General features: G+C 37.2%; 5 protein-coding genes across 8 annotated transcripts in view; 3 read left to right on the top strand and 2 right to left on the bottom strand.

Annotated features, from left to right (window-relative positions):
- Positions 1-3,920, top strand: part of LOC127837816 (uncharacterized) — a 70,382-nt gene extending 66,462 nt beyond the window's left edge. Inside the window, exon 3 of the mRNA XM_052365224.1 lies at positions 3,626-3,920. Coding sequence (XP_052221184.1) covers positions 3,626-3,822 — 197 coding nt within the window. The 3' untranslated portion in view covers positions 3,823-3,920. The remainder of the gene's footprint in view (positions 1-3,625) is intronic.
- Positions 1-8,024, bottom strand: part of LOC127837808 (uncharacterized) — a 224,846-nt gene extending 216,822 nt beyond the window's left edge. For both annotated transcript variants that reach the window (XM_052365210.1, XM_052365211.1), the window contains exon 1: positions 6,742-8,024. In XM_052365210.1, the coding sequence (XP_052221170.1) occupies positions 7,409-8,002 (594 nt within the window). In that variant the 5' untranslated portion in view covers positions 8,003-8,024 and the 3' untranslated portion in view covers positions 6,742-7,408. The remainder of the gene's footprint in view (positions 1-6,741) is intronic.
- The window catches only part of LOC127839507 (G-protein-signaling modulator 2-like), a 164,090-nt gene that overhangs the window by 99,512 nt on the left and 54,433 nt on the right, over positions 1-10,145 (top strand). The gene's annotated exons all lie outside the window — the stretch shown is intronic.
- The window catches only part of LOC127837801 (G-protein coupled receptor 157-like), a 231,957-nt gene that overhangs the window by 212,737 nt on the left and 9,075 nt on the right, over positions 1-10,145 (top strand). The gene's annotated exons all lie outside the window — the stretch shown is intronic.
- Positions 1-10,145, bottom strand: part of LOC127837796 (uncharacterized) — a 225,974-nt gene that overhangs the window by 215,532 nt on the left and 297 nt on the right. Inside the window, exon 2 of the transcript XR_008029468.1 lies at positions 8,033-9,814. The gene's annotated coding sequence lies outside the window, so the exon portion shown is untranslated. The remainder of the gene's footprint in view (positions 1-8,032; positions 9,815-10,145) is intronic.

Genomic DNA, 10,145 nt, shown 5'->3' with positions numbered 1-10,145 from the left:
TTGACTATATCGCGTATAATATATTTGACTCCATAATATATTTCATCTGCAAAAACATTTGAAAATTGAAAAAAACAAGTTTTGTTAGTAATGATTGTGAGTGAATATGTAAATAATATTACTTTTTGCTAGTAGCTGTGAAATAAAGAGCAATTGCATACAAAATATTTAGAGTAATAAGATTATGAATGATTATGACGTGGTTATCATTCACAATTTTATTGTATTATACCCGGTTCTCGTCGTTATATCATATAAAGATAGTGTATCAGGGCCGTACCCAGGAAATTTTGACTGGGGGGGCCCAAACGGGGAGGGTGCGGGAGGGGTTGCCCCAACCGAATATATTTCTTTTATTAGGCACTGTTCAAGGTGAATTTTAATGCATTTAAAAACATTATTTTATGCTTTAAATTTATGGATATATAACAAGTAAATTAGCACTTTTCTGAAGTCTAAAGCATTAACCATTAGGGGCAGTCTATAAAGTATGTCATGCTCCAGGTGGGGGGGGGGGGGGAGGAGGAGTAAGAAAGTGTGACAGTTTGTGACATGGGGGAGGGGGGTCAGGCCATGTGTGGTGTAACACATTTATTTAAAAAATATATGTCTAATTTATTTATTATTTCTTTAGTAGAATTTAAAAAATATGTTTCAAAAATTTGTGAAAAATTTGAATTAGTTTTATGTCAAAATAAGACGAATCGCTTATCTCCTGAATGTGTTGTTTGAATGTTTAAAAGCCGGATCTCACTTGCTTGATTTTGCGGTGGTAAAATGTTAACCTACATCAACTAGTGGGCTGGGTTTATCTGCCAGTGATTTTCTGATCACATTATTGTGTTTATAAACATAAACACGTGTTTGAGCAGACAGCAATTTGGTTTAATGTTGAATCTGTATTTACATGTAAACTTGATTTGAGTCATCCGCTAGCTATTGGCTGAGAAAAGTTCATAACCTTTCAAGTGGGCGGTGCTTAGCATTTACAGGGAAATTTGAATTTCAAGCAGACAACAAAAAACTTTTTTATGTAAGTCAATAACTATATAACTTACAACCACCAAATTACACATACATATTGTATGTATCCTAAAGTATATGTATGTCAAATTTCATTGGAAAATATTAAATACAAACTTCAATATTTTGAAAATAATCATTTTTGTTTTCTGCTGTTAACATACCAGTGTACAACTAAAAAAAAGGCATTTTGTGAGTTTGTAGCCCTTTTATACTGCTTCTCTGGTGTAAAAGGCAACTTGGCTGGGCCAGCTTATTCAATAGGCACAACCTCCACACAGATTTCAATGACGAAATAATTTATTGGACTGTTCCATTTTAGTTAGTAAAATTTCGTTTTTATTAGAGGTTAACACATAGATAAATATTCATACTGCCCATCGTAACAACCCTACAGTCATAAAAGCTTGTAATGTGAAAGTTCTTTTACCGGTTAGTGAAATTTTAATACTGTTTAATAGTCATTAGTGTATTGTGATTTAGATTAAATTTGAATTTGGTATTCATTTAAAAAAAATGTTCGAAATAGTGAGTTTGTGACGTACTTTAGGGGGGTCCAAGATTTTGTAACAGTTTGTGACATGGGGGGGGGGGGGGGGGGGGAAATGGTAAAAAAAGCGTGACATGCTTTATCGACGGCCCCTTGGTGTGAAATTCACACATATGTTTAAAGCTTTAGATTTCAGATATGTATCACACTTTATGAAGAAGGAAATGTAACCTTTAAAACTAAAAAACCTTTATTATGAAATGTAACATAAAGTATAACTGTAGATGAGTTTGATTTCAAAGAGAAAATGCTACTATGGTTATAGTCAGTAACAGACATATAACCTACTAGTATTTTCTCTTTTAAATCAAACCTCCTCTTAAAGTTTCAAAGTAAGTTCATAATAAAATGTTTATCATCTACAACTACAGTTTTCACAGAACTGTATAATAAGGTATTACTCTAGAGGAGGTTTGAATTCAAAAGACAAAACACTATTATCCTTTAGACCTATGACCTTCTGTATCAGTTCCATCCATTCCCTGTTTCTCTTTCCTTGTCCAATCAAAAGACGTGTTACACCAATCATCAAAAAATGAAGAATTGAGCACAATGAACTAATCACGAAGTCAATCAAATATTTAAGGAACTTCTATCTTTCAAATGCTGTAGTTTTTGTATTTCATAAATTAAAATCACCGTTAAGAGTCCCTCTTTTGTTTTTGTTCCGAATGGATAGACAATATGCTTAATGGGAATCGGAAAATATTCAAAAGCTGAATGAGTAACATCATCCTACCCATTGCTGGTCAGTCATTGTAAGCAGGAATTACATATAAAAATACAATTTATAACTACCGAGTAGTTTATTTTTAGCGTCAATACTTGAATGCACGTTAATATTTCTGGTATATATTTGTCACGTAATTACACGTTGTTCGTTGATAACACACAGTAACCACAAAGTACAATTTTACAGCGCGGCAGCCAACATGCATGCTTCAGTATGCTCAATTTATTTCAATAGGTCTTTCTTAAAAAATAAGATCTAAACAAATTGTTGATTTTTTGCATTGATATATTTTCTTTCATGCATTAACATGTTCTTTCAAGATCCATATCTTTATAATATATTATTACAGCTGTATACAGTAGCGGACACAATACCTGTGTTAGACACTCTAGAGAGAATTGCCATCATTGGGACCGATGCCTCCGCTGACTGTTTGTAAAAATAATTAGTGTTGTTGAAAAAATACGTTTCAGTTACAGCGTTTGTTAGTTAATTGCGTTTGCAGAAATTGATTTGAATCTTATATTTTACCGTTCTCTGTGAAAAAGGGGTCTAATACATGTGTGTTAAGTGTCGTCCCAGATTAGCCTGTGCAATCCGCACAGGCTAATCAGGGACGACACTTTCCGCTTTTATAATATTTTCTTTGAAAAGAAAGTCTCTTCTTAGCAAAAATCCAGCTTAGGCGGAAAGTGTCGTCCCTGATTAGCCTTTGCGGACTGCACAGGTTTATCCGGGACGACACTTAACGCACATGCATTTAACCCCTTTTCACAGAGCACGGCTCATTTATACACATCCTTTTTTATGACATAACCATTCGTATCATACGAGTCATATTTGCGATATCTGTGTATACTTCAATAACCGCGTACATTCCTAATTTCTATTTTAATAAATTCCCTCCTCTCAAACTTTAAATATTTTATTTTTTATACTCTACTACTAAACAAAGAGCTTGCTGTTACAAATAATTCGGTTTTCAAACAATTTATTTCAAATATTTTTCAGAAACTCATCATTTCCCGCACCTTATTACTCAGAATCCCACCCCATACAACTACAATCCCGTCGATGCGCCTGCTAATAGATCTTTCACGTTTTCAACTCTGGCAGTTTTGCGTTATTGTTATGCTTGTTCGTTCGTTCAAATTGTCGTGTATAGCGAAAAATAACATAGATCTAATACATACATCATAACCTATAAATTACATTACATGTCGTCAGTTTAACATTTGACCATCGGCCTATTTAAAAAGACATCAGCTCATATAACATGATTACTGATCCGCATGTGAATATATTGTTCACGTTCTCAGTGCCGGAATACCAGTCGGTTGTCGTGCATCTCTTTAACGGAACGGAACATTCCGACGTCGACGTCAAGCAATTCCGGAACCGGCCGCCAACACAGCAGTACCGAGTGTCGTTCGGCAACGAAACGTTCACGATCATCTGCATTTACAGTAGACAAAAAATCGTTCCATGTAACTTCATTGAGTGCCTTTTACACTGAAATTCCCGACGCCCTTTGATGCTTTGCATCAATACTTATCTTGAAGGGAGTACATATAACATGTTATCAATAACAAGAATAAAATGCGAGTTAATTCAGTAGTGTGTCTTCATTTTTATTGGAATAGTACTGCATCACCGCCTGGACAAAGCATACATCACACGGCAATAATAGTTTTACTATGTTTATATTAAGCCTGTATTGTGAACCATAATGATCATGTGCAGCAGCAACAAGCAGAACAATAATAACACATTAAATAATAATATAATAATAATAGTAATATAAATAATAATATTATAAATGACTATTATGTGGACAATGTCACATTCGGCACAATACAACTTGTCCTGACTAACTTCATCATTATTATGCAATTTTAAATGTAACTTACAACACATGCTCTAAATGTAGATACGACGCGGACATAGCTCAGAAGTGATTGCCCCACTTTTTACGTGTCAAGTTTGGGTAATTTTAAAATCTTGTCTCCCTTTCTACAACCATTTGTTACAATAATCGGAGATGAGGTTTCTCGATCGATTATGCTTGATTGTTCGCTGTTATATTACATACTTATAATACTAATAATCATCATTACGAATATAAAAAAAATCTTGATAACGCCATTTATTGTAACTAACGTGAAATCCTTCAAATCAATCAGGTAATTTCATATTAAGTGGTCACCAATTCGAAAACTCAGTTGTAAGTATATCCGCTCTGGGCAAGTAGGGGGGGGGGGGTGGGGCGGTATGTGCCATGTAAAGCCCATAGTCTGCCTAATCTGAAAATTTTCTCTGGCTACGCTACTGTCCGCACTGTTGATTCATCACGCACTTTGAAAATAACTGCCGTAACAATAAGTATTTATCCATGCAGAGATTGTGTGACGCGTGTAAGACCATTGTACCTGACTCAAAGATACAGTCTATGGGATACATACGGTGGCATAGAGGTGACATTCACTCCTCTTTTTTTTAAATTGCACTCCTCTTTTTTCTATCTAGTGGCTCCGATTTAGTAACTCGTGGCCACGAGTTAGCTATGTCGTGGTCACGAGATAGATAAAAAAGGAGTGCAATTAAAAAAAGAGCGGTGCTGTAAATAAAGAAGGATGCATTAAACAAAAGAGGGGAGAATTTCGAGATCTCGAGATCCCGACTTAGATAACTCGTGGCCACGAGTTAGTCAGCCAATCAAATTTTGCGTAACATGTGTAAATATTGATTGGCTGTCTAACTCGTGGCCACGAGTTAGCTAAGTCGGGATCTCGAGTTAGCAAAAAAGTTCTCCTCTTTTGTTGATGCTTACTTCTCTTTGTATAAAGATCACCATGAACGCCGATATATGGAACAATTTGATTGGCTGACTAACTCCTGGCCACGAGTTAGCTAAGTCGGGATCTCGAGATTTCGAAATTTTCTCCTCTTTTATTTAATGCACCCTTTCTTTATTAACTGCACTGCTCTTTTTTTAATTGCCATTCCCTCCTCTTTTATTTAGTTGTGCACTCCTCTTTTTCTATCTCGTGGCCACGACATAGCTAACTCGTGGCCAGCCACGAGTTACTAAGTCGTGACCACGAGATTAGAAAAAAAGAGGAGTGAAATTTAAAAAAGAGGAGTGAATGTCACCTCTATGCCACCGTAGATACATCTGTGTCACATATTGTATTTACTTGCACATCACTGAAAATGGGATATGATTTGTCACCGGAGAGCGCATAAAAAGTGGATGCAAGTCGAAACTTCACCGAAAGTAAGAAGAAAAACACATTTAAAAAAGAGATCTGAAAGTTCATGGACACGTGAAGGAGAAAGGTATTTTGTTCACAGATGTCAACAATATATGTAAAACAGAGAAAGCTGTACGGATTTGAGCAACCAAACCTCTAAAGGTCCACCAGACCTATTCCACCTTCATCGATCTTACCGCAACTCCGCCGTCGACATCACTGCGCAAGCAATTGAGATAATCAAATTATTTGATAAAACCATAAAATGATACCAAATATAAAATATTGATCAGATGTAAACCGTGATCGTCAACAAATGCATCCTTTCAGTCATCGACTAATTTCAAGTGCTACGTTACACGTCATGTACGTTTAATCGAAGGTCAAGTATACATCAGCGCTTTATTCACAGTATGTATAATAGTAACATTTCATATCGATATGAATGTATTTTCATTATATTAACGTATACAGCGTTTATAAAGTTAATAACGCAAACTTAACAAGCACTATACATGGTAGATGTAACTAATGTAGCTGCCTTGACGTTTGTCGGTAGATATCCATAAGCATAAGCACGTTCAATTCAATGTATATGTTACTGTAATACGATTTGGTAGCGGACGATTTTGTGTATCAAGACATTGATTCTGATGTATGAATTCGTTTTGATTGTTTAACATAATTGGTATTATGTCTTTTTATAGGAATATTTCATTTGATGTACATTACAAAGACGATTGCTAAATATTTTCTGAATTAAAGGGGTGTAACGATTTTTTTTCTTAATTATACATGCCTATTCAGTTATTGCATATTTCTACTTTTCACACATACACTGCATTTATTTATATAGCAACCATAATAATGTTTACAGTACAGAATCATTACAAATAAACAAAAACAATGCAAAGCATATTTTTCAAATCAACTTCCAGGAGCATTCGAACTCACAACTCACACAACTCAAACAGTTAAATAAAAAGTTCAATTCAAAACATGCCCATATTGTACTTTATATTCATTTTATAACGATTTAAATCTTCTGCTACTGATGTTCTCATATACTATATATCCCATATACAATTTTTATAATTTAAAACAACACTTAATTTTTTAAAAAGACATTCATGAAAAGTTGAAAACGAGACCCATGTGTTAAACAATAATGTAATGCATACCTAAATAATGAAAATAACGTGTTTTGAAAATATAATATTATTTTAATGACATGTCGATAGGGACCACTAACCGAGTCTGACAAATATTAATTTAATATGTATGTTGTAAACATGACTATACAACTGTAAAGATATAAATAATATTTCCGAAACTCAACGTGGTTACGACATAACAAAACATTTCAGAACATGTATTCATACTAAAGCTTGCATGTACCATTCATGCAAATATCGGTAGGTGTTGACAAGGACAAATGCTATCCAAAGGTAGTTTTTTTTCTAGTTATCGTGAGCTATGCAGACATTGGATTTTTTTACCTCACACTTAATTTTGATAACATACAAGCAATAAGATACGCAGTCAAAAAAAGTTCATTATACTACACACGTATAATTAGCAGAAATTAATATTCTAATCTGATACAAGCTCTGCTAAGATCGGTTATTTGTATAGACATAACACAGTACGAAATAAGCATTGTTTAAAGTCTGGGCCATGAGCGCGGCATATAATACTATAACTTTTATTTAGATTATCCGACCACGCTAGAGTTGCAATAATGTTCACATTATGGTTGTAGTTCTGGCTTAAAATACTTATCATAACTTATACAAAGTGTTTATTGACAAAAAAACAACATTACTTCATAACTTTCATCTTAATCATTTAAATCAAGACACCGCCGATCGACATGGGGGGACATCCGCCGGCATTGCCGGTCTCTGTGCGCCGCGGGTAGCGCTCGCCTAGAAGGTCGACTATTCCAGCGAAGATGTACGGCTGTGGATAGGAAAGCCTCGTATTAAAATACACGGTCATCAGGATATCTGCTTCTTGGAGAAACTCGCGTATGCTGCGTAGCATCTGGTCGGTGAAAGTCAGTCTGTGGTGTCGCAGCCTCGTAAAGTGGCAGAAGAAGAACAGGGAGTGGAACAGGTCGTCCACGTTCTCGTAAGTGAATCTGAAATAGTTGATCATCTCCTTCACGAAATGTACGATGTACCTGACGTCGTAGTTTCCGAAAGCCGCGTCTTTCTGGTAACAAGCGATCTTGAGCATGCCGCACAGGGCATGGTACATACTGCCGTAGTATTTCAGGCGAAGTTTTGCGACAGCGAGCGCGTGATCACCGTACGCCACGTCTGCTGTCTTGTCATAATGCGGATACAGTTTCTTCAACGTTTCTTCTAGCATCCACTCCTCTGAAAAATGAACGATTTCGTTGTCAATGTCCGTTTCCAACACAGCGAACAGATTCATTTCCAACTGTGTTACTGTCTGGACAAATACCTCAACGCTACAAAGCTCTTTCATCGTTATTGTGGTCCCGATGTAGACGTTGTCATGGGGGGTTGTGTTAAACGGATCCACAAGATGAAGTTGCCGGTAAGCGTCAAAACGACGATTAACAATCGCATCTGGGTCGTAGCCGTCCAATTCACTTTGTGACGCACTCGTCAATTTAATAAGCTGCATCCAGGTAAAGCTGTTGATATTTTTAGGATCCTGTATGGTTTTGAATGAATCTTCTCGCATTGTTAAACGGTTGTACTCCAATTCATTGTCAACAACAACTTTCACGAAGTTTGCCGGATTTCTGTGAATTTTGCCAAACAGTTCAATATGAGCGGCACAATCTTCCTTAGTAAAATGGCAGATGTGATTGCTTCCCTCCACGTAAAATGATGGAAAAAATCCCTTCTCCAAAACATTGATGAGATATGAAAGTAGCCAACGCATTCCTGCGAGAAGACCAGCTTGAATCCAGTCCTCAGGCGCACGCTCCTCGGCGGTCCATAGCAGAGCCTGCTTCAAATGGTACGTCTTCAGCGTGTTTTTCGTCCTCATAGCAACGTTTCCACACTTGAAGAAGATCTTGACGAGGCGATAAGCGACCCGGGCCTCTCCAGGAAGAAGCCGTACCAGCCGCACGTCCGCATGCTAAAACGACAGAATGAAGTCCTTCAGAGGAAAAGGATCCAGTATAGCCGACTTAGGAACGATACGAAAGCCTTCAGCCACAATTTCGTCAACGACCTCTTTCGGCGGCCAAACTCGTCGGCGTGTTATGAAAGACTTTGCTGTCCGAGGCCAGGCTCGACAACGTATTGCGGGTACCTTGTCCGCGGAATATTCCCCGTGTGGTTTCACGCCTCCTTCAGCAGAGACGCTAGGGTCTGAAACTGCCTCGTCTACCGTCTGAGTAAGGAGGTTTTGAAACTCGTCGCTTTTGAAATACAGCATATCGTGAACGCCAAAGAAAGCTTTTTGGAAGTCCTGCTTCAGTTGCCCAAATCGGTCTTTAAGGGTCGAACGGAGCCCACTGCCCTTCTCCAGTAAATGCTCGGCTCCATACAGCATCTCTCTAACGAACTCCACTTTCTCACTGTTGCATGTGTACAACAAGTAGGCAAACACGATATGTTCCGTATTCCATACAAACATATGGTGATGGTCAATGAACGAATCGGGGGCCTTATAAACCGGGTCAAAGACCTGATCTGCAAAATTGATAGTCTCCGTGGTTGCGCATTTCAAATCCGAAGTTTGGACACCTTTAGGCATTATGGAGTAAGTAGATCTGCGAAAAGTCAGCTTTTCGTCGACTCCAAACATACTGGTATCAAAAAGTCGAACCCACCTCGCGTTCAAATATTTTCCATCTACAAGGGTTGTGTTCTGTATCTGTCTTGGGTGCGGTATATGGAAAAACAGAGGATTATCAGACCTGTACTCGAAGGTGGCTTCGTCGTGTGCGTCAAAAAATATCCTCGAGTAAACGAGAATGTCAACATCGCCTACGTCATAAAAGCGCGCTGTTTTCAGGTCTTTCGAACTCCCTACCACCTCTATATCTAGGCCTGCTGAAGTGGTCGTCAGGAAACGATCGTGCATATTATAATTGGCAGAATATGTAATGTTAACGAACAATGGTCTGCCATTCAGTTTTTCCAACACCTCGCTGATTGCTTCATCCTTGTCATCCATTTTTAATGCACGCATATTCTGGTAAAATGGTTGATAAAGTAGTCCTTTCTTAAAGATGTCCATGCGCACCTATCTTTCAATTTTCTGAAAGAGAGAAGAAACACAACAATAAACAATAGTTACTTATATTAGGCTTAAATCCGAATAATTCGATAAAGGTGAAGGCTTTATGATACTAAGCTGCAACATACGAAAATAACAGGAAACATGCATTTGTATATGGTAAGTCATTTTTTATGTAAAACAACCAGGCAGTAAAAACTCATGTTTACTGTTTGTGCACATGTACTTAACTATGTAAAACGACCGTTTTACCGCATAACAGTTATGTTCAAAACAAACATTACAGTAAGTCATGCGAAACACATTTATTCAAGCATGATTGACACGTACGCAGTGAGTAATCCGATATGGA

This window comes from Dreissena polymorpha, chromosome 7 (genome assembly GCF_020536995.1).
Source record: "Dreissena polymorpha isolate Duluth1 chromosome 7, UMN_Dpol_1.0, whole genome shotgun sequence".
Lineage (NCBI taxonomy): Eukaryota > Metazoa > Mollusca > Bivalvia > Myida > Dreissenidae > Dreissena > Dreissena polymorpha.
Note: the sequence above shows the minus strand (reverse complement) of the source record. Positions and strands in the feature narration are given on the sequence as shown.